Source organism: Eptesicus fuscus, chromosome 15 (assembly GCF_027574615.1).
Source record: "Eptesicus fuscus isolate TK198812 chromosome 15, DD_ASM_mEF_20220401, whole genome shotgun sequence".
In the NCBI taxonomy this organism is placed as follows: domain Eukaryota; kingdom Metazoa; phylum Chordata; class Mammalia; order Chiroptera; family Vespertilionidae; genus Eptesicus; species Eptesicus fuscus.
This window is the reverse complement of record NC_072487.1, coordinates 50,693,440-50,717,732: the sequence shown is the minus strand read 5'-3', so window position 1 is coordinate 50,717,732 and position 24,293 is coordinate 50,693,440. Positions and strand designations below refer to the sequence as shown.

The following is a 24,293-nucleotide window of genomic DNA, read 5'->3' as shown; positions in this document are numbered from 1 at the left end:
TACCCCCAGAGACACCGCCACTGAAATATACCATCCAAGACCCTAAGTAAGGGACTGACAAGAGCCATCTGGGAGAAAATATATAGATTGGTGAGGGGTTAACTTTTAGCCCTGGAACTCCCTCTCCAAATGGAAACTTCCAAAGACAATAGAAACCTGGAGCTATTTCAGTTGAAAGCAGGGTTGAAGGCCCAATGACTGCTGCCTCGGCCCTAGAAATGACAGAATTCCTCATTCCTTTGAACCTCACTCCAAACTGCAGCACATCTTGAGATCAATAATGAGGCTCCATGTTTATTGTTTGAAACAAATTTATTCCCAGAATAATGCACAAAAAGCACAGGTTGAGGCTACCGTGGGAGGCTTCCCTCTCCCTGCTGCCACCTCCCCCTCCTGTCTGCCCGGGAGAACACAGTTGAAGGAAGAAACATGCAATCACAAACAATGAGTAACTCTAAAGACAAAAGGTTTGGTCCAAAAGAACTCAACATGATTAATCCAATTAGGTGAAGAGCTTCACTGAGTAGGATTAAGATATTGCAGATGTAGTGTTTCCACAGCGTGGCTCTTCAGTGCACCAGGGGGGCCTGCTTGAGGGAGATGAGGACAGAGCGCATGCGGGAGACGTCTTTGGCCTGCTTGCTGGACTTAGGGTTAAAGTCACACAGCCGGGCCACCCGTTCCCACTCAGTGCCTGGGGATGACTCGTCAATGTCATTTACAAAGGCTTCTTCTGCTGCCCTGGAAGCAACAACAAAATATGTTGGTTTAATGTAGAACCCCATGAGCTACCTGGTGGCTGCCTTGTTCTAGAAGCGACTGCATCTTCATGCCTGACTTAATGGCATTCTGGTTTTCTAAAGAATCACAGCCCTTGGCCCAGGTCAGAGTCAAGAGCAGACACGTGGCCAGCTCTCCTAGGCACAGGGTGCCTGGACTGCTGTGTAAAATGTTGGAATACAGGTGTTTGGTTTCAGGGCTCTCTCTCTCTGTCTCTGCTGATGCAGAGCATTAAAAAAGCAAGTCCTCAGCCAGCTACACAATGCCTTCTTTAACAAAAGCAAAGCAGCAGGCTTGTCAAGAACTTGAACAGTTTATGTTGGGCTGTGCTAAGTTTCAAGTAAATTTAGACTTCTAAAAAGCCCACAACTGATTGTGCTACAGCTTCTGGATTTATTCCTAAGCCTGGAGAGAAACAGGGTAGATCAGAGGGAATTCAAAACAAGCTCCCATGCTAGCAGGCATTGGAGACTAGAGCCATTCTGGAAGGGGTTTTGTTAGGACATTCTCCAGTTCAGCCATTTCCCTCCAGCCAGGTGCCTCGGGGCACACGTGGCAGGGGTGGGCACCCAGGGGCTGGAGAGCCAATCAATGTTAGGTGCTTTTTGGTAGGATGCTGCTCCAACATTCTTTCAGTCAAGGTCAACCCACCCCCACTTGGAAACCTGCTGGTGGAAGCTGTAGCCCAAAAGGACAGTGGTTAAGAAGAGGGAAGACACACTATCTTCATCTACTTCAACAAGCATCACGGGCAAAGCAAAAGCAATGGAGATGACTGGTCTGTGGGGACAAAGGGTTGCACTCACAGGGATGGCCGTGGCAAACACTGCTGAAGCCAGAGCCACTACAAGACTGCAACTGCAGAGCACACACAGTTAGGGGCAGTGAGAAAGGTTTACTTAACTGTTCTAGGCTGTAGCAAGGATGGCTTATGTTTGTGCTTAAAGGTGAAGAGAAGAAAAGAAACGAGAGAAACTTTAAGTCAGATATAGAAAATGAGAATGAGCTCAATGCAGATGGTCAGTAAGCTAGACATGCCCTTGCCACTCTATGATTGGGAACGTGCAGCTGGCTTTGCTGGGCCACCCTGCTGCCCAGCAAACCCAGATTCAACCTTTCTAGTCTCCATTTCTACTCCAGAGAGAATGTGCAAAAATCAAATCCAACACCACCTGTAAGTCCAGCATTTCACAAGTCTCATTGCAAATACATCTGGGGGCCCAGGAAACCCTGTTTTGTCTTCTACCAGGATGAACATCTCAAGGCTCTGGGCCTCTCAGCCTGTTGTCCACCCTTCTCACAAAGTCCTCTCTTCCTCCATTTCACTTTCATGTTTCTTCACTCAAAATCTAGTCCTAATATTTAAGGAGGAAACAGCAAGAACAGTTTCCAAGTCTTCAGCAACACTGCTTTGATAACATGAACCCCTAAAAAAAACACTTCCAGAGAAGATGCAATTTTCTTTGGGGAGCAAAGCCAAAGTGGCTCATATCAGACAGCTTTGGCTATCTTGATCTCGAAGCTGGGGCCTCTCTGTGCAAGGTTGAGGGAACAGGGCATCACAAGTTGGCCACAAACAATTTCTGACCTATAAGACCATAGAGAAACCATTACAGGCCCCCATCGGAGACAACCCCCTCTGCCCAAGGGAGAGGCAACCAACTCCACATTCTTCGAAGAAACCAAGTGTAGAAAAGCTGCCCCAACTGGTTCCTAACCAGGACATCCACCTCTCTTTCCCACCAAGGGCAGGGGCATAGTGGTGGCAGCAAGAGGTCAGAGCCCTCCAGTCCCAAAGCCTTCCCAGACAAGAACACAAATGACCCACATTTTGAAAGGGAGTCAGCTTCCTTCCATCCAAAACCCCGAATATGAAAAATGGCAATCAGAGTTGTAGGAAGTAATGATTCTGCAAGACAATCAACGGATCATACCCCCAGGTTTATCACCTATTAGCCCCCAAAGTGCCAGTTTGAAATAATTTAAAAAGCAAAGCAACTTGTGGCATAAAAGGTGCATTAACTCTAAATGAGAAGTAGAATCGAAAAAAGAAAAGGAATTAGTTTTGCAACATACACATAACCAATCACGTCAGCGAAGGGTTGTTTGTAGAAAGCTTCATCTGCCACCCTAGACAGCAAGAGATCCAAAAGGCAGGCAAGCAGGCAGGAAAAAAGAGAGAACATTGAGAAGCAGAAACATCTCAAATCCACAATCGAGGCACAACTTCTCTGGGAAAGCTGTTCCCAAGGCTCTGTCCTAACCCAGCAAGGGTTCCAGCGCTGGAGATCCCAGCAGGCACTGTTTTCTGCTGGCCTGCTCCACGGGGATTCTCCCCTCGCCTTACCTCAGCCACAACGAGCACTTCTTAACGTATTTATGGGTTAAGCCCTTTTACAGTCACTATGTTGGTTCAGTTCTCAACCCAGCAACCCAGGACACACTAAGTGTTCTCACCTCACTTTACGATGAGGTAACGGAAGCCTACAGATGAAGCAGCTTATTCAGCAGTAAGAGGCAACGGGCAGGACCCCCAACCAAAGCTGCCTGGCTCTTTTCACTGCATATTAATACTTTCCAGCTGATGTGAGCCATGTCACCCTTCTGCCAGCCTCAGTAACTATCGCTGGGTGTACTAGACAAGCTAGGTCCAAAAGCCAGTTTTCTTGGATTATCCAATTACTGCTTCCCCACACTGGCTGGGTGGGATCAATTTCCAGTATCCTAGGAACCCATATGGCCACTTCAAAATTCCCACCTTGAGAGAAAAAAGCAGCTGGTGGAAAGAACTGCAGATTAGGGTTCTGGCTCTGGGTTACTGTGTCCCTGAACAGACTGTCTGCCTGTTCAGTCCATGCCAGACTTGACTGCTTTAACAAGGTGAGGCCCAGAAGCCAGCACTTCATTCTTGCTTAACTCTCACATCAGGAATGTGTCAGAGTGGCAGGGTTCTGGAACAAAAAGGAAAAGGCAGGATGCTGAGTGGAGGAGTTTACACCACAGAGGACAGGCTGGCCTTCGATTCTGTTGTCCCAAGCTGCCCATTTTGTCCACTGAGGGTGGGCGGGGAACCTCCCTCGAGGAGCCTTACCCTGTCTTTTGCCAGGTCAGTTTGGGACACAGGAGTGGAAGGGAGTTTTTTTTAAAAGGACAATCATGCCTGGTTATTAAACTCTCATTTATTTGAAGGGAAATGCTAGTGATTTCAGTTTATTTTTAAACTCACACATACTCTTTCTTACCATTTTGGTTTATGCATAGGAAGTGTTCTGTGGAAATTTAAAGAAAGCAAAAATATCAGCCTGATTGTAACTCACAGTGAGTCAGTAGGAAAACAGCGAATTGTTTATGGGCAAAATGAGTGGGAGGGAAAGGAAAGGCAGGCCAGCTTGTAAACCCATAATCCTTTGTTTACACAAGGACTAAACCTAATCAATTTCAACTTGTGTTTTGCTTCTGCTGGAAGAAAATAAAGATTTAATGACTCCTGTCCAAGCTTCACTAAGATATCAAAAGCCTGAGAGGCTTTTGCTCCTTTGCAGCTAGCCCCAAAAGAGCTGGTCTGTGACAGCACTGCTCCCTCATGACTACAGACCCAGGACAAATGGAAAATCGCATACAACAAACACAGACGGCCCTCCACCTGTTTGTTCTTCACCCCCCAGATAGAGGGGCCTGAGAGCAGCAATCCTCAGGCAGGAAGGGGCTCAGGGAAGCCTGGGAGAGGGGAGGAGGAATGCTTTCAGGCACCTTAGGAGGCTGATACACACGAGGGCATGGAAAAAATGTTTGCCTCACTGAGCATCATGGATTCCCCAAACTTTTATAAGCCTTGAGAAAAATGAAAGTCAGCATCAAAGCTACCTGTAAAAGGGGAAATGTTTCTGTAATGGTTTAGGAAGGGACATGATCTGGGGTTGTTCTACAGGAATCAACTCCTCTGACTGGCTCCTATGAAAAGAGAATTATTTTCCATGTGTTGTCCCTTAATTCATGGCTCTTGTGCAGTGACATTTAGGCCCCAACTCAAGATAAAAGGAGGAAGATGCAGTCTGAGGACTGACAGACTAGAGATGCTGTGACAAGGTCTGTTGACTGTTGTCTGCCCCCAGCACAGTGCCTGGCACAGATGTGCTCTGAAGGCTTCAATGGAGGGCATCTGGAAGCAGGAAGTCTGAGATACTCTCATTAAAATAGATCCTTGTTATCCCCACGTCTCTTTCAAACTTTCCTGCCTTATCTTTGTGGTCCCCCTTAAAACATCCAGTTGCTGCAAGAATCACCCAGTAAGAATGACATTGCTTGAATTGAGCGCCCTCATTTTATTTCCTCAAAATATTCACTATTTAGACAGACAATGAGAAAGATAAGTCATTTAAAATAGATAATTGGGACTTATTTAGTCCTATGGGACTCTAATGTTTGAGTCAAACTTAAATGGGAGAGGGAGAACCATAAGCAATGTCGAAATCTCCAGGGGAGGGTGTATGCCATTGGAAGAAATCCCAAAAGTGGTTCTATAATGGCTTCCACCTCAGCCACTGAAGAATTGGCATGAAGTGTAAAAACCATCCCTGGATCCTTGATGACAGTGGCTAGTGTGGCACTAGCTTTACACACTCAGAGTCAGCCCTGTTTGTGCTGCAAGGTTTCTACAAGGCAAGTGATCTGCTTTCTAAACAAGTTCTACATTTTCAATGAGTGGTAAGTTTAACTCTCTTCTCCTCTCCGGTACTTGATGTTCATCTCTGAGACTATCCAACCCAACATCCTCAAATTCTACATAAAGAAAAGTACACCAAGCCCTAAATCAATGCCCAGGCAGACGAAACCTTTAAGACCCAGCTCCTAAAAACAGGGATTCAGTTTAGCAAAGCTGGCTTGAAAAAATTTCTGCAATGGGAAACCTATCCCCAACATAATATTTTAAGTCTGAGAATCTGAATGTCAACTTGCTTAAGCCTCAGGGACCCTGAACAGGGAGGGTCAGCCCAGTTTTACCAAGTACTTCAGAGCAGACTTATAGGCTAAGGCAACACAACACTAGGGCAGTGATGGGCAACCTTTTGAGCTTGGTGTGTCAAACTTCGCCAAAAAACTGAGCATAACTCGGGTAGTGTGTCACGTTGAGGAAAAAACATTATTTCGCAAATGTTTCATCCTCAGGAGCAGCAAATGTTTCATCCTCGGCATGCGGCTGCCTCAGCGGCCGCGTGTCATCAGAAATGGCTACGCGTGTCAGTGCTGACACGCGTATCATAGGTTCGCCATCACTGCACTAGGGTAAACAGTGTTTTATACAAAGCATCCACTCATCTTTCTTTAGAGCTGGGAACTCACAGCTGGGGAAACCATCTTAAATAAGCAAAAGATAAAGAAGCCTGGCCTATCAGCACTTCAGAGCGATCACAAGCTCAGCAGAAGCCCTGGACCTGAGAGCAGCCCTCACCATACTTATCATAGAACTTTAAATGGAACCAGTAAGCACAGAGAATGCATCCACCACAGCAAACTGGCCAGAACAGAGGCTCAAACCTGGCATCTGAGGGGCAGCTGGCAGAACCAAGGATGGCCAACAGGAGATCACTGAAGACTGCTATATAACAGTCCATCTGTTCTATCAGGGTTGCCCCACAATGGCACAGGCTGGCTGGAAAAGCCATCAGCTCCCTCTTTTCTGGCAAATTTCCATATAATAGAGCTGACAGAGAGAATGGCACTTAAACCCACTTCTGCCTCTGAGGATAGAAGCCTAAGGCTCTTTACCCTGAAAATTAAAACTATCCCCAAGAGCCCTAACCGGTTTGGCTCAGTGGATAGAGCTTCGGCCTGCGGACTGAAGGGTCCCAGGTTCGATTCCAGTCAAGGGCATGTACCTTGGTTGCGGGCACATCCCCAGTGGGGGGTGTGCAGGAGGCAGGTGATCGATGTTTCCCTCTCATCGATGTTTCTAACTCTCTATCCCTCTCTCGTCCGCTCTGTAAAACATCAATCTGTCTTTATACTGAAGTGAGTAAAGTCAATCCAGCAGAGAAAGCAAGCCCACGGACATCCATGCAAGCAGCGTTGCCTCTGCCTGTCTGAGCTAATTCCACAGGGACGCTAGGCATGCAGCATTAAGGAACACAGCTACTGATACAAGAATGTTTCCTGCCACGACTATTTCGCCTTCAGTAAGTGAGCAAATTCTGAAAAGAGCATTTTTAAAAAAATCAACTCAAGATCTTTTTAGACACAGATGCATCCCCAGAGGACCCTTACTTCTGAAGTCGCCGTGTTGGACGACCTTCTTTGGCTGCCTAATTACAAATCGCATTTCCCTGCTAACATGCCCCTCTGTGAAGCAGCTTTCAGAGGGCAGGGTTGTAGTTAGGGGATACAACATGACGAAATTTATAATCGATGCGGACTGAGATCCTGGTATTATAGTCATGAAACAGCCTTTCATTTCAGGGTTACATCTTATACATGGACTTGATCCATGAAATAATTTTTCCTTTGCTGTATCATACCGTTACAGGTGGTACCTGTGAATCAAACTCTTGGTTGAAGAGCTAAACTCACTAGCACTGGGAAGGCTAACAGGCTATAAATTATGCTCACATGAACCAAGAGACTTGCAAACCTTGTTTCAAGCACTTTTTCGAAAGCCTGCAAACACATTTCACACTGAAAGAGTTAGCAGCTGAGAACCTATCCTGACTGTTGGAAATGGATGACTCAATCTTGGAATACAAGCTGTGCCAAGAAGCACCATGGACTGACCTGTTGTTTGCTTTTGTTTTCTGTAGCTGCTCATCCTGCCTCGCATACCACTCTTCCAGCTCCTTTATTGCTTTTTCTTTCCACTCTGCTTCTTGCTTCCGAGAGTTGGCATCTGAAAGAAAGGAAAAACTATACAAATGAAACAAAACCTGTGTAAATGTATATTGGGAGAATAGTCAGGAGGGAAGAAAAAATTGTTTTTCCTTGTTTGTACATCCAGCTTTTGACCTCAGCGATTCTATCCAAGGTGTTTCACCACATTTTATCCCAATCCACTGACACTTTTGTAATCACTAGTTGGTAGTTTGTTTTTTATTTTTCTTTAGGAGGGGCGGGCAGGGGGGCACAAGAGTGCAAATACTAACTTTTAATAGAAACAAGCCTTTGGGGGCACCAACTAGGGAAACAGCAATTACAAATTTTTTGTTGTTGTTGTTCATCCTCATGGAGGATATTTTTTCCAGTGATTTTTGTGCGAGAGAGAGAGGGAGGGGGACTGAGAGAAAGAGAGAGAGACATTGCTGTGAGAAAGACACATCAATTGGTTGCCTCCCACAGAAGCCCTAAAACCAGGATTGGGGATCGAAACCACAACCCAGGTAGGCACGCCTGACCAGGAATCCAACCCACGACCCTCCGGTGTGCAGGCAGACACTGTAACCACTGAGGCATACCAGCCAGGGCTACAGATGATGCTTTAACAATGCTGCCAATATCAGTTCAGGGTTGGCTATTCATATTAGATAATCCTTTTTTTACATTTTTTATTTCAGAGAAGAAGGGGGAGAGAGGGAGAGAGAGATAGACACATCAATGATGAGAGAGAATCCTTGCTCAGCTGCCTCCTGCACGCCCCACACTGGAGAACGAGCCTGCAACCCAGGCATGTGCCCTGACCAGGAATCGAGGCATGCCCTCCTGGTTCACAGGTTGACGCTCAACCACTGAGCCATGCCAGCCGGGTCATCCTATATAATAAAAGCCTAGCAACTGAACAGTGGAATGACCAGAATGACTGGTCAACCAGTCACTATGACATGCACTGACCACTAGGGGGCAGATGCTCAATGCAGGAGCTGCCCTCTGGTGGTCAGTGTGCTCCCACAGTGGGAGCTCCGCTCGGCTGACCAGGATGAGCAGCTGCTCCCGCTGTGGGCTGATCCCCACAGGCCACGCCCCCCACCAGTGCATGAATCCCATGCACTGGGCCTCTAGTATTAGATAATCTTTTAACAAAATCTCAAATTTATAGTCCACACCTCAGGTTGACAATTAATGGTTCCATAAAACACAAGATGGCACTCTCTTAACTACATATGATAGAAGCACCTCTATGAAGCAGGATGCTATTCGGAAAATTACCAGAGGTAGAGAAGATTCAGGAACCAGGGAACAGAATATAGATGTTTGAGTTAGGAGGACTGCAAAATATTTACCCCTGCTTAGACTGCACAGTGAGTTTGTGACAGAGCTAAAGAGACACTCCAGTGGAGGGAACTGCAGGGCGTTGGGGATCATTATTAGCAGCTATTCACAAAGGTTCCAGAAATTAGAGAAAATGCACACCCAGCATGAAGTTTTTCGGGTTTAAATATGGGTTTTCCTAAGACATTTAACTAAAATAGACACGTCAGTAGATAGTGGGAGAAAAGGCAGCACGTCCCAGCCACTGCTGCAGTTGACACCTCAAGTTACCCTGATACTTCACTTGAAATATGCTCTTAAGGACATCCATTCTGGTATCCTTTCTCACTTAATCTTTACAACAATCCCAAGAAGGTAAACTGTAGTCTCCTAGCAGTGAGAAAAACTACCGCTCAGAAAGTGAGACATCTGTATAAAGGTTACAGTGAGTGACAGAACCAATACTCAAACCCAGGTCTGGCTGTAAAGCTCACATATTCTTACTTTACTAGAGGCCTGGTGCACAAAATTCGTGCACGGGCGAGTGTGTCCCTCAGCCCAGCCTGCACCCTCTCCAATCAGGGACCCCTTGAGGAATGTCCGACTGCCCGTTTCCTCTCACAATCCAGGACTGCTGGCTCCCAACTGCTGGCTCCCAACTGCTGACCTGCCTGCCTTCCTGATTGCCCCTAACCGCTTCTGCCTGCCAGCCTGATCATCCCCTAACCACTCCCCTGCCAGCCTGATTGCCCCTAACTGCCCTCCCCTGCAGGCCTGGGTCCCCCCCAACTGCCCTCCCTTGCAGGCCTGGTCCCTCCCAACTGCCCTCCCCTGCTGGCCTGATCACTCACAACTGCCCTCCCCTGCTGGCCTGATCCCTCCCAACTGCCCTCCTCTGCTGGCCATCTTGTGTCCACATGAGGGCAGCCATCTTGTGTGTTAAAGTGATGGTCAATCTGCATATTACTCTTTTATTAGATAGGATTATGCTGCCTCCAAGGGTGGGACAGAAAGGGAAGCAAGCCTAGAATTAATCGTAAGATGTGACTGAAGGTGGTAGCCATTGGTCCAGACTAGAGTTTGGGCAGTGTAGAGCCAGAGCCCACCCTGTAATTAGTATCCTCAAGGGAAAGAGTATAAAGCAGTGGCGACGACAACCATTCAAAGGAAGAAATGAAGCATTTGAGGGCATTTTAGGGACTCTGCAAAAAAATTGTCTTGTAGAAACAACCTGCAGAAAGCTGTCTGTAACTGCTAGAAACAGACTAAGAACATCTAAAAACTTCAAGTTTCACATCATAAAAGAACTTTTACCCTGTTATCTAACTTATCAGAAGGTGACCTATTGCTCAGAGGATAATTATTTTACTCAGATTTCCCACTGATGACTCAAGTATATAGAGTAAACTTCTGTGCATGTCTGTCCACGTCACTAAGTGTATGCAGAATGGAGGGCACTATGATGCAATGGGAGATGCTGAGGGTTACCAGTGCCATGTGGGCAAGAAACTGGAAAATTCTATTTTCAAAATGTAAGGTTTCCTTTTTAAGACTGGTGAAATTACTTCCAAAAAATTACCCTTTGATCGAAGAGTATTTTCTTTCTGTGTAGTCTGATAACTTTTTAAATGTTATCATATAATAGGAACAAAATATCATGGAAATTTACTCAAATTTTTGTCTAAATAAAAATTGTTACCATCTGTACAAACTAGGTTCTGCATAAAGTCTCTTTAAATTGTCTTCTTTTACAGATTTATGAAGTGACACGGGCAATAAGAATTTAGAGTTCTTAAACGTTTAGCTTGATGAGACAACTATCCAAGTCATAATACAATCTCTTTGATTATGGAAGGGAGAAGGGGGGAAGGGGGAGGAAAGGAGGGATGAAGAGTCCCCTTAGAAAGCAGGGCACACTGACAGCTGTCTCCTCTGGCCATCCTCATTACTGTTCACAGAAAAGCAAATTATTTAAGAACAGCCAGTAGCTAAGCTGCAAACCACTGACACTGGTTCTCTATTCTTAGCATTTTGTGCTTTCTCACAGTTCTTGCAAAGAAAAAAGGTGAAACTGAAGAAACACCTAGTTCAGGATCAATTTAATTCCATTCAGTTAGAATGTAAGGTCAAATGTTTGACTTCCCTCAGAGAGATATCTTGAGTTAAGAAGACAATACTTCATGGAATATTTCCCAAATGTTTAGTCTGATAATTGAAGAAGAAAATTTAGTATCAATTTTCACAGATACTAAAGTGAACTCTCTCCACAAACAAGACAACTTTGCTAAACTTATGGAAAAGAGAAAGATAAAGTTGGGTTCTGTAACATGAAAAATATCTAGTAGTAGTAATACCAGTTAAGTCCTGCCTCTAAGCCTCCTAAGAAGTCATATACAAAGAATAAGCAAGGCCTGAGGCTGCTGGCACCATGAAGACCTATTTTCATCTATCTAAAGCTGTACTCTCCAGTAGAGTAGCTACTAGCCACATGTGGCTATTTAAGTTTATTAAAATTAAATGAAGTTTAAAATTCAGTTTCTCAGTCATACAAGCCACATTTAAAGTGCTCTAGGGCTACATGTGGCTAGTGGCTGCCACACTGGACAGCACAGATACAGAATATTTCCATCACTGCAGAAATAACTAGTGGATAGTGCTGTAAAGGTTCAAACCCAAGTGTGCCCAGTATTTTGAAAGTCACATAAATTGGGCTGGAGAGGCAACAGATTTTACATTAATTGGCTGTTATCAGGGTCACGTCCTTCCTATTACTAGGTGTCAGTTACCCCATCTGAAAAATGAGAGTCATATTTTTACTAGGTCAGTGGTGTCTAAGAAGGAATAATGCTGACACTGGTTATAGAGAAGAATGTTATATTTCTAGATTTACAATAAAATATTTAGGCATGAAGTATACGATGTCTGTCTCTTAAAATGGACCAAAAAAAGTGACTGCCCAACGAGATGGTGCATACTAAATGCAACGTGGCTGAAGCGATGGGTATGGGCTCTGAAGCAGGACCAACTTAACCTGAAATTCGGACTCTACTTCTTAGCTGTGTGATTAAAAAACTTACTCTACCTGTGCTGTTCACTTTCCTCACCCATAAAAGTGTAAAAACTTACCTTTCAAGGGTATCAGGGTAAGAAAAATAAATGGTATGTTTTCTAACAGCTCACATTTTCCTCTTAAGCACTACTTCAAGTTTACAAAGCGCTCCCATAAATACCACCGCAGAATTCCCGGGGGGTTGGTAACACTGATCTTACTCCTCTCAGATGAACAGACTCTGCAAGGTTTGTGCAAGCAGTGTGCACAGTTGGTAAGGGCTGAGCCTTGAACCCAGTCTTCTCACTCCAAGTCCACGGCTCCTTTCCATAGCACCACTCTGCTCTTCTTGAGAGGAGAGGATATACTTGGTGGTTTTCTGGGCTGCCCTAATCCTTACACAATGGCCTGTGATTAAGTATCTCCTCATTAGTAGCCTTGTGACCTTCAGGTTGAGATGATTATTGTCCCAAACACCAGACAAGGGCATAATGGCTAACTCAAGTGAAAAAGGAATAAAAGGAGAGTCAAGGTCAACTATTCCACTGAAAACAGATACCCAAAGACAAAAAGGGATTCCTTACCAAGGGCTTCCAAGCGTTCCGTTTGCTCTTCTCTCCATTTACGGATACTTTCAGGCTCTGATTGCAATCGATCCACTTGTGAAATAGCTGCGTAACTGTCTGTTGGGCCATTACTCTCCTTAACACAAAACACAATTGTACTCTATCAGTACCAAAAACTCCTTCCTGAAATGCACTTCATCCAAGTTAGAACCCCTGAGTATGTACAGCACTGAAGATTGTTAAAATGTTGAAGGATGACCTTAATAGCAATATCACAACCTGATAGGGAGCTTTCAGCATTACCACACTTAATCCTTACAGCCCAGGAAGAGGCAGAGTGGTTGTTACCCTATCTGTTAATAAATGGGACATGAGTGGGAGATAGGAAAGTCAGGGAGGTGAGTAATGGAGTTACTAGGAAACTTATCAGTTTTGGTTTCCTCACTTGACAAAGAGATTATGTGATATTTTCAAAGTAACAAAGGTGAGTACACAGTAGAGCAAGGCTTAGAACTTAAGACCTAAATGCTATTATATAATGCAGGAAGTAGGTCACTTAATACCACCTTATCAAAATATACTGAATTTGAGGAGAGTCCAAAAGAAAATGTATAGTTACACATCAAGAAAAAAAATAAAAAGGCAGGCAATCGTGAGGCATGCGTGCGTGTGTGTGCATGCACCCGTGCAGACTGCTCTTTATAGTGGGTTAGATTTGGGAGCTAACAAACAAACTGACAAAGACTCAAACAGAACTTAATCTTTAGAGAATTATTTCACCGCTTGAACTAGGGATTACCAGTTTAACCTAACTAGACTATCTACAAAGGTGGAAAAAATTATTTAAATTATTAGTAACTAACTTACTAGCATTTTTTATGTATCAGGCACATAAAAGCTCTCTCCCCCAAACACCTTGCAAAGCAAGTTTTTATTCCCATTTCACAGCTAGGGAATTAAACTGAGGCACAGAGAGATGACAGGCCCAAATTCATAGCTAGTAAAGCAGGGGTGGGGAATGTTTTTTCTGCCAAGGGCCATTTGGATATTTATAACATCATTCACAGCCCATACAGAATTATCAACTTAAAAATTAGCCTGCTGCCTGGCTGGTGTGGCTCAGTTGGCTGAGCACTGCCCCATGCACCAAGAGGTCACAGGTTCCATTCCTAGTCAGGGCACATGCCCAGATTGCCAGCCTGATCCCCAGTAGGGGGAGTACATGAGGCAGCCCATCAGCGTTTCTCTCTCTCCCTCTCCCTTCCTCTCGCTCTAAAATAAAAACATATTTTTAAAAATCAGCCAGCTATATTTGGTCAAACAATTAACTCACCCCTAATGCTTTGGCAGTGCCATCTCGGGCCTTATATGGCCCGCTGGCAGGATGTTCCCCATCCCTCTAGTGAGGATAAAGCCAGGATCTAAGCCCCATTCTGTTTCACTCTAAAGGCCAATCTCTAAACCAGGGATCGGAAACTACAAATCAGGAGGCCTGCCACTTGTTTTGTAATTCAATTTTACTAAAACACAGCTAAGCCCATTCGTTCATGTACTGTCCATGGATGCTTTCATATTGCAGCAACAGAGTAGTTTGACAGACCTTATAACTCAGAGAGCTTAATATCTTTACTATGTGGCCTTTTATAGAAAAAGTAAGTTAGTTCACCCTTGGTTTAAAAGGTTATGCTGGCCCCACCACATACTTACTGCCTTTGTTACTTTAGACCAGGGGTCGCCAACCTTTCGGACCTCGCGGACCACCAGTTGGTGACCGCTGCTTTAAACTACTGATTCAACCTGTGTGCCTCAATTTACTTCAATTTATTCATCTGTAACACAGGAATAACAACAGGACAGGTCCCTGAGGTTGTTGTGAGAATTAAATAAGTATAAACAGTGCTTCACAGCAGAGTGTTTAAATTCGCCTCCATCATCATCATCATCATCATCGGTCATTTCCTGAGAATAAAGCTGGTTAACACTAGGCCTGGTCAAAAACATTTTAAAAGAAAGCTCTATAAGTGTCACTTCTCTTCAAATCCTTCTACTTTGGCAGGTAACATATCAGCTACTAATATATCCAGGAAAATCAAGGGAATGGGGTCCTTCCTAAATCCGTCCATTCAAATCACAGGAAAGGAAGACTCTTGACCACTATCATTCAACATAATTAAAGAGTATTCTGTACCTGGTAGTACTCGCCATTCATCACTCCATCAACAGCATCTGCAAGACATAAGATTGCAATTTGTCAATCAGGGCTGATCAAATGCTGAGCCAAAGGTTTACAGAGTAAAATATAGCATTGTATGCAGTAGGTATTTTAAGTTATTCAACGTTTTATATATATATAAAGAGGTAGGGAGAGAGAAAGGGAGAGAAAGAAACAATGATGAGAATCATTGATCAGTTGCCTCCTGCACTCCCCACACTGGGGATCCAACCTGCAACCAAGGCATGTGCCCTGACTGGGAATCGAACCATGACCTCCTGGTTCATAGGATGATGCTCAACCACTGAGCCACAATGGCCAGGCTACAATCCAGTCTTACTGACACAATTATTCATAACCAAATGAGGAAGTCTACCTCAGAAATATAAAAAATGCCTAAGTAAGACCTAGAGACTATCAAATCCACATAGTACAAAATGGTGGCCCACATGCTGAGCATACTTTATTTAAAATATAAAGTACTAAGTTAAAAAATTCCACAAAATCAGGATTTCCATGTTTGGGGGAAGGGGCAGAGAGACAGAAGATATGGCAATAATGGGTCTGCATTCCTGAATTGGTAACACTGTTGGAAATGAGGGTAGCCTTCATATGGAGCATGCTCTGGACAATTTGCCAGTCCTCCCTAGCCCCAATTTTTTTTTAAAGATATCCAAATTGATTTTAGAGAAAGGGAGAGGGAGAAACACTGATGTGATAGTGAAACATCGATCAGCTGCCTCCTGCATGCCTCCTACTAGGGATGGAGCCCAGGATCAAACAGGCAACCTTCAGGTGCATGGGGAGGTGCCCAACCAACTGAGCCACACTGGCCAGGGCAAGCCCCACAAACCCATTCTGTGTTTCACTAATTTAATTACCTGACTAGTCTGATAAGCATGTGTTCCTAACCTAACCTAACCATGAGGCAGTCTCTACAGGGTTGCACACCATTACTCTGGAGTAGCTGCTCTAATTTACTTCAAAAGCCTCAAAAAAAATTTAGCTTCCACCTACATAATCTGTATTCTGTATCTGTTGGCTGACCCATGTTTACTAGCTAACTAGAGGCCCAGTGCACAAATTTGAGCACCGGTGGGGTCCGATCAGGCTGGGCAAGCTGGAGGCGGGGGAGGCGCAAGAGGTCGGCCGTCTGGCCCTGCCCCCGATTGGGCAGGTTGACTGGCTGCAGTGCGCATCATAATGACTGGTCACTTGAGCTTTTATATATATAGATTATGTAGAACTTCCATTATTTTGACCAATTTTTTTCAAACTGCAATGACATTTTATTGCATGGAGTAGGAGAGGAAAGCTGAAAGAAGAGATGAACCTAAATGACTTAAGAACTCAAGTAATAAAAGGAATGCCAAGCACTTAGTATGGGCCACCATTAGGAGGCCCTCAGGGGAAATATATGAAAATATTTTGCACAGCTTTCCTCTAGGGCAGTGATGGCGAACCTATGACACGCATGTCAGCACTGACACGCGTAGCCATTTCTGATGACAATGACACGCATGTCAGCACTGACACGTGAAGCCATTTCATGCCGAGGATGAAACATTTGCGAAATAATGTTTTTTCCTCAAAGTGACACACTACCCGAGTTATGCTCAGTTTTTTGGCGAAGTTTGACACACCAAGCTCAAAAGGTTGCCCATCACTGCTCTAGGGGCAGGTGCTCTCAGCCTCATTTTTTCCTTTTAACAGGCAAAGATTTCATCAAACCACTCCTCTGGTCTTGGTTCCTAACTAATTACAGGCATACCTCTTTTTTATTGCACTTCACAAATATAGTGTTTTTTACAAATAGAAGGCAAGACCCTCAACCATAATAAAAAAGATTATGACTCTCTTTATTGTAATACTTGCTTTATTGCAGTGGTCTGGAATCAAACTGGCAATATCTTCGGGGAATGCCCATAAACCCAACTTTAACTGCCCATTTTCCAAATCAACACTAACATTTTATCCATTCTTTTAGTTCTCTTGCTTCTCCCAATTACCATCCCCTTGGCTTTGAGAGTACTGAAAACTTTTATAGATCATTTCCCCAGCATGTCTTCCTGATACCAAAGCATTCTGTTTTTTAAAAAAGGAAAATGGAGAAAGAAAATACCATGTAATTTCATTACTCAACCCCTTGGTTTCTATCCTGTTAGTTTATCTAATGTGCATAGATGAAAAATTTCAGGAAAACTGGACTTCTAAAACATAACCTACTTCTTATTTTTATTTTTTACTAATCCATTCTTCTATATCATTAAATTCTCAACTTTATTAGGAAGACATGTACTACTTATCACTTCCAATGTGCCAGGCACAGTATTAAACACCTTATATACATTAAGTTTTAATCCTCACACAAACTTACATGTATCAGCACTTTACAAATGACCTTAGAATATGCATAGGGTTCCTTGAAGTCAATAAGGTATTCTTGAAGGGCCAGATAATTGGTGACACTATTTTCTCTTAAATTTATTTTTATGTTTAAAGATTTAAGAAAAATATTAAATGCACGTATTATGAAATAACCAGCCTTTAAAAAGTGGTGCAATACCTAAGCAAGCCAGGAAGTCAGAGGAAAGATCATCTGATAATTTGATACAGGAACACAAACTGCAGGATCTAAGCATTTACCAACACACTTCAGCTTTACTCTGTTTCAACTGCTGGCTATGAATCTGTAGGAGGAGGGCGAGGGAGACATTGATGTGAGAGAGAAACATCCATCCTCTGTAAACGCCCTGACTGGGAACCGAACCAGTAACCTAATTCTTTTACTCCTATGCTTTATTTATGATAGTACAAAAATCAGTTTCTCATAGTTTTTGTCATGGCTTTTTATACTCCAAGCTGTTTGTGAGTCCACCTACCCATATAATTTTTAAAAATACTCTATAGCCCAGGCAGCATGGCTTGCTCAGTGGTTGAGCATCAACCTATGAACCAGGAGGTCATGGTTCAATTCTCAGTCAGGGCACATGCCTGGGTTGTGGGCCGATCTCCAGAGTGGGGTGTGCATGAGGCAGCTGATCAATGATTCTCTTTCATCATTGCTGTTTCTCTCTCTCTCCCTTCCTCTCTGAAATCAATAAATAATAATAATAATAATGATGATAAATAATAAAAGTACTCTATAAACTTTTGGAAATATAAACTTCACCAAAAAACTAATCAAAGTATTTGGGAGGGGGTGGGAGAATATTAAACTAAACCTCAGTAATAAATTTACTGATGTAGAATTGCTGGGACACAGGATATACATTTAAAATTTTAAAGGTTTCTAAACACCAATCAGGTGCCCCATTTTTCTCAGACCTTCACTGAGAGTTTTATAATGTTTTAAAATTTTTGCTAATTTGATAGCAAAAACACACACACACACACACACACACAAAAAAACACCTTAAGGTGGCTTTATTGTGCCAATCTTATTTCCTATGAGGTAATTAAAAATCTGACACTTGATTTTCTTCTTTACTGGTCTGTTTTGCCCATTTTTATCTCTTAAATATTCTCTCTGGATGTATTCCTCTCATACTACGTGTTTTCCCCACTTACTTTTTATATGGTTTATGATATTTAACACCTAAAACTTAACTTGTGCCGAAACCGGTTTGGCTCAGTGGATAGAGCGTCGGCCTGCGGACTGAAGGGTCCCGGGTTCGATTCCGGTCAAGGGCCTGTACCTTGGTTGCGGGCGCATCCCCAGTAGAGGATGTGCAGGAGGCAGCTGATCAATGTTTCTCTCTCATCGATGTTTCTAACTCTCTGTCCCTCTCCCTTCCTCTCTGTAAAAATAATCAATAAAATAAAAAAACAAAAACAAAAAAAAAACGTAACTTGTATGTAGACAATATCCATTTTCCCTTTATGATTTCTGTATCTGCTTTTATGCTAAAGGCCTTTCCTATTCCAAGATAAATATTCACTTTTCTCCTGGTATTTGGGGGGGGAATCCTCTCTTTAATCCACCCAGAATTTATTTTTGTGTAAGACAGGAAAGAGATAATTTTAAATCCTAGAGCCTACAAGCCAGATGGACATTCTGGTTAATAAATTACAGCTAACATACCAACTACTCAGTTAATATATTCTAGCCCAGGGCCATTCCCAATAGGAAAGTCTTTGATCACTATTCCATCACAAAACTAGAAGCAGTTCTCATCCCTTACCTCCTAAGTCACATGCTATCTGTCCTTTGGGTCTGAAGACTCTTCGAGACCCACTGGAAAATGCTTTGAACTCTGATACCTTACCATTGTACTTATATTCAACTAGTCCAAGTCAAAGAATCGTCTGTGGCTACAGAAACATGCAGAAAGGACATTAGGGCGCCTGACTTATTAGGACAACTAAGCTGAGCAGCCTGACGCTTCAGAAGGAAACTGTCTAGGGCAGCGGTCGCCAACCGTTCGGACCTCAGGGACCACCAGTGGTCTGCCAACACCAGTTGGTCATCCAAACAGAAACAAGGGTCAGAATATGATTCCAGAGATGAAAAACTCTTTGTCCCAAACCCACCTTCAACCTCCCCAACCTTTCAAGTCAAGCAGACCAGGGTTGGATTCCAGTGGAGCTATGTATTAGCTTAAATGCTGTTAGGATCATTGTTTAAATTCCATGATAAGTTTTCATCTGAAATAGGAGGACACTAACACTTAGAACCTGGCATACAGTAAATGGGTAGTACTACTAAATACCATGCATGAGATTTCCTTGAACTTAGCTTCACCACTACCAAGAAAATTATTCTCCCTTCTCCAGCTTTCCTTTAAAATTCATGTACCTCCATTTCCTTCTCCTCCAGGAACCTGACAGAAACATACCAAATAGTGCCTTACTGCCATACTCCTTTAGTAGCTCCTTAATCACCTCTTATTTTCCTCCCTCCTGACTGCAGGTTTTCAACAGCTCTAGAATTAGGCTGCCTCTTTCCTAACCACCTGTTCTTCATCAATATCCCTGGAGCCACTTCACCAGGCTGGTTACCCCCCATCTTTAAATCTATGTAGGTATCTTTCCACCTCTCCTAATAACTAAGGGAATCATCCAGGGTTCAAGCCTAATCTCTCTGGTTTCTGCCTACCCCCATCCTCCATGGGCCTTTCCCCCAAGGCTGGGAGGAGTTTAGGTGTGCTCCTCTGTTAAGGGACACAGAGCTCCCTCCTAAAATCTGTTTCCTCAATACACTCCCTGAAAGCCCACAGGCCTGTAACACCCTCCTCTCCCTACTCCCAAAAAATAGTAGTAGCTAGGTACTGTGTGTAGTAATAATATACTGTGTGTAAGCACCTTACAGGTGTTTTCTAATGTAATCCTAGCAACCCTATGTGGTGTATATTTTGCAACTTTTACAGAAGAAAAAACTCAGGCAAGGCAGTGGCGGCTATATAAGCTGCCAGAAAAGCTATACCCACACAAGCAGTCTAGGACAGCACAGAATCTTGAGAGAGGCAGTGGGAGAGGAAAGAAGGAGGGAGAGAGGGCAAAAGAGGGGTGAAAGAGAGAGGAAAAGAAAGGGAAAAAGAGGGTGAGGAAGAGAGAAAAGGGAAAAAAAAGTCTAACTTTTTTCTAGTTCTCTAATCCCCCAAGGAAGTGCTGACGGCTGCACTATTACCAACTCCAACTACACTGTCAGATCAGGCTTTAAATCACTAAATGCTTAGTTCACTAAGAAAGTCCTTCCTAGGAACTAAGTCAGCAATCATCCCTTCCTTCCCTTTGCTGAAAGCTTAACACACAAAAGACCCATGAGTCTAACTATTTTCTCCCTTTTACCTTTCAAACTGCCAATCACCAAGAATGGACATTTTTGCCCATTTTTCTGTGAGTATCTATGTCCAGACGCCCTGCTAGGCATTGTGGATACAACAGTGAGCAAGAGGTAACACTGTCCTTGAATCAGGACAGTCTTCTAACTATGGGTCCTAATTCTCCCAACATTGTCCTACCCAGGGCAGCCACAACTGCTTTTCAGAAATGACAATTTCTTATCCCAGGACATCCCTGATGAAACTGCAACAGAATATTATACAGTGAAAGAGTGGGGAAAGGGTTCAGCTATTAATTTGCCCTTAAGCAAGTAATTTCTCTGTAAGACTCATTTTCTCTTCTATTAAATGAGGAAGGTAAACTAAGGACCTAAAAAAAAAAAGTACATTTTATGATTCTTAGGCAAATGTTAAAGACCACACAATAACAAAAGAACACCTGTATTACTTAAAGCCAACTTCACCTCCCAGCCACAACCCAGTTCAGTCTAACCTTCTAGCTATAAATTGCATTTTCAGGTATATTACACATTATCACATATTGGGACAGATCCCAGAGACTGCAAACTAGTGGTCTCCCCACGTCCACTCCCCCCCCCAAAGATTCTGCTTGGTTGGCATAGTAATTTGAGATTTCTGAGTCTGAACGCTTTTCTGAAAAGCACCATTCTAATGCACCAAAGCCTCAGTCTCCAACACTCATTATCTCACACCAGCATGTTTTTCTCATTTATGTTAATTGCGTGGCCCCTTAAAGTAGCTCCCATTTGCCCCACGAGTGCCTTATTCTCCTTCAATAAGAATTTTAAAAAAGTAAATGAAAGCCCTGACCACGTAGCTCAGTTGGTTAGTGTGTCCTCCTGATATACCAAGGTTGCAGGTTCGATCCCTGCCTCAGGACAAATACAAGAATCAACCAATGAACGTATAAATGGAACAACAATCAATGTTTCTTTCTCTAAAACCAATCAATTAAAAAGTAAATGAAAAGCCACGTCTCACTTCTAGCTAATTTCCTCTTTCCCTATATAACTGAAAAGATTTCTGCCACTCATCCTTTCCTCCCACCATGACAATCCTAAACATCACACAGATGAGGCATTAAATTAAAAGGTCAAATTGGCATACCGCTTTTTGCTTGTTTGTTTGTTTTTCCTTGAGCTTGGCTGGGGAAAGCCCACACATCACTCTCTATTCGCCTCCTTCTAATCTTTCGTTCTGCTTAGGCAACACTGCCTGTCAAAGCCATTTCCAGAGGAAGCCGAGTTCCTGCAGTCCTACCGTAATACATTCGAAAAAATGGCAAAACTCTCATCCCTCGTTGGCCGGCTTCTTTCTCCAAGGCTAGATCATCTTCCTCGAGTTTCCTATTCACTCCTTCTTTCCTCCCCATAGCCCAACATTCTGTACACCTTCAGTGCTTAAATGCATCACTGCCATTTTTGTCTGTGTCTAAAACGGCACTATTTTTTTTCTGCCCTCCTTTCCTAATAACTGGCCCCGTGCTGGGCTCAGACTTGCCTGTAAGTCTGCCCAAACTGCGCCAATGCGGCTGTGCTTCCGAGGCCAGGCTCACAGCAGAGCCAGTGCTCAATGAAAAGTTCCGGAATTGAACGAGCTTCTTCGGGCCCCTCAGCGTGACCGTCACCCTATTTGCTTTGCTTTCTTCCCAGCTCGCGCCCAGGAGCGCTCAAACACACCCACCGATCGGAGTAAGCGTCTCAAGCCTAGGTTTCTTGCATGACTGGGCCGGGGTCTCGTTTCCTCTCTGCACTCAACCTCCCGGTTCAGCAAAGAACAAGTCACACGGAGCTCAGAGCCACTTAGGGCCGAGCTTCCAGACAAGTCCGCCCGCCCCCAAACGCGCCGCACTCTCACCCGGACTCCCCGGCGGCTCGCCGTGTGGCTGGGGTCCAGGGGCGCCGCCGTCAAGGATGGCGAAGGCCTCGTCGTTCTCGATGCCCGCAATCTCGCTCTCCTGCTGCGCCAAGAAGGCCGCGGCCGGGTCTTCTTCGCCGGCCACCCCGTTCCCCAGAGCGGGGCCGCCGGGAGTGCCGGCAGGGGCGCCGAACGGATCTAGTTCAGCCATGGCGGGCAGTTCAACGGCACAGACACCGGCGCTGAGAGACACACCAGCAAACCCACGGACACCGCTCCCGGCAGCAGCCTCTGCGGTGGCGTCTACGCTCGGAGGACAAGCTGGAGTGAGAAGGCGGAAGCGGAAATCCTTCCCCTATATCCGGTTGGTCTAGACATGGTTGGAGAGCCGAAAAGGTAACAACCAATCAAAGGACGGAAATCGCTCACGAGCTACCCAATCAGCAGAAGGAGGGGCGGGCCTCCGAGGAAAACTCGTGACTTGAGCAGCTCGGGAGAGGGGCGTGAGTGTGTGAGAGCTGTAAGCCCCGTGGGCTCAAGAAAGGCGGAAGTAGCGCTGGACTTAAAGCAGCCATTAAGACTTCACCGACCTGGCGCCTACACCTCTGAGGGGACGCTAGTGCTGAACCCGACGTGAGGTGAAGTTAGGACAGCGATGCTATTAGACAGAACTTTCTGGAGCTGTGAAGTTCTGTAGCGATCACCTGGTTCATAAGGAAACTGAAGCCGAAACCGGTGTGGCTCAGTGGATAGAGCTTCGGCCTGCGGACTGAAGGGTCCCGGGTTCCATTCCGGTCAAGGGCATGTACCTTGGTTACAGGCACTTCCCCAGTAGGGGGCGTGCAGGAGGCAGCTGATCGATGTTTCTAACTAACTATCTCCCCTCTCTGTAAAAAATCAATATTATATATATTTTTTAAAAAAAGGAAACTGAAGCCCCTGTGTGGCAAGGGAGTCAGTGGTCAGGAAACCCAGGGCTCCCGGCTCCTCCCTAATGGTAGTAGCCACGACTCTTACATGGACACACCTTTCCCAGCTAGGGACTTGTTTTAGACGTCCCTTCCGTGTTTTAGACCAGGGACATGTTTATAGCATGGTTAGTTCATCTTGTCTACACCATAGGAACGATATAGAGTGGTTCCGGTTTATCCTGCTCATGTTGAGGAGGGAAGCTTATGCAGGTGCCTACACTCCGCTACCACCGCCACCCCAGAGGGCGGAAATCGAACACCCACCACACAGAGGCCAAAGAGGTCTCCAGAAGTAGTCAGCAAGGGACAAGAAACTGGCTTTTAAAAATACTCATGCATTTTTTTGTTTTTATCTAAAGGTAACAACGCTATTATAGTTACTACACACCAAGAAGCTAAATTACAGATAATAGTCATGTGCCTCTGTGAGAGGTGAGAGGGAGGGGAAGAGAGGCAGAGGGTGGTGCTGTGCTCTGGGAAGTGACTTGGCTCGGTAATGGAAGAATCAGGAAAAGTACACGCATATACTAGCAGGTGAAGAAAGTGTGGTGTAGTCAGCTCATGGAGGGCCTGAGTGTCCAGGTGAGGATTATTCCTTAATTGCAGAGGCTTCCAGGAGCCTTTGAAGGACTTGAAACGGGCAATGACTTGATGAACCTTGTTCTGGAAGAATCTCCTGGCAGTGAAAGCGGGTTCTGAACGGAGGAAGGACAGTTAGGAAAGACACAGCTGCAGTCATTCAGGAGGGAGATGGGGGAGGGGGACAAGGATAATATTCAGGGCACGGAGCATTGGGCTCAGGTGGAAGGAAAATAATGGAGGGAATGTACACAGTACTTGGTAAGTGATAGCATTTAGGAGGCAGAGAGAGAGAGGAGTTACAGA

The 24,293-nt window shown here is 44.4% G+C and overlaps 1 protein-coding gene across 4 annotated transcripts; it reads right to left on the bottom strand.

Moving 5' to 3' along the window:
- Nucleotides 1-293: 293 nt before the first annotated feature.
- Nucleotides 294-22,768, bottom strand: CLTA (clathrin light chain A). Of its 4 annotated transcripts, XM_008141906.3 has the most exons (7): nucleotides 22,438-22,768; nucleotides 14,753-14,790; nucleotides 12,583-12,700; nucleotides 7,546-7,657; nucleotides 2,857-2,910; nucleotides 1,685-1,720; nucleotides 294-741 (listed from the first exon to the last, which is right to left on the bottom strand). In XM_008141906.3, exons 1-7 carry the CDS (start codon nucleotides 22,646-22,648, stop codon nucleotides 570-572), a joined length of 741 nt encoding a protein of 246 aa, XP_008140128.1. In that variant the 5' UTR covers nucleotides 22,649-22,768; the 3' UTR covers nucleotides 294-569. The 4 variants fall into 4 exon arrangements, with proteins under 4 accessions (XP_008140128.1, XP_008140129.1, XP_008140131.1 ...); XM_008141907.3 differs by lacking the exon at nucleotides 1,685-1,720; XM_008141909.3 differs by lacking the exon at nucleotides 2,857-2,910.
- Between the last annotated feature and the right edge of the window lie 1,525 nt (nucleotides 22,769-24,293).

What these genes read in the sequence shown, in the direction of transcription:
- CLTA (XM_008141906.3), bottom strand. Translation starts at nt 22,648, where the DNA reads ATGGCTGAACTAGATCCGTTCGGCGCCCCTGCCGGCACTCCCGGCGGC. An exon ending in GGAACGCTTGGAAGCCCTTG is followed by an intron (nt 7,658 to 12,582) that starts GTAAGGAATCCC and finishes CCTTTCTTTCAG; the next exon opens with ATGCCAACTCTCGGAAGCAA. An exon ending in CCTTGCTACAGCCTAGAACA is followed by an intron (nt 742 to 1,684) that starts GTTAAGTAAACC and finishes TGTTGCTTCCAG; the next exon opens with GGCAGCAGAAGAAGCCTTTG.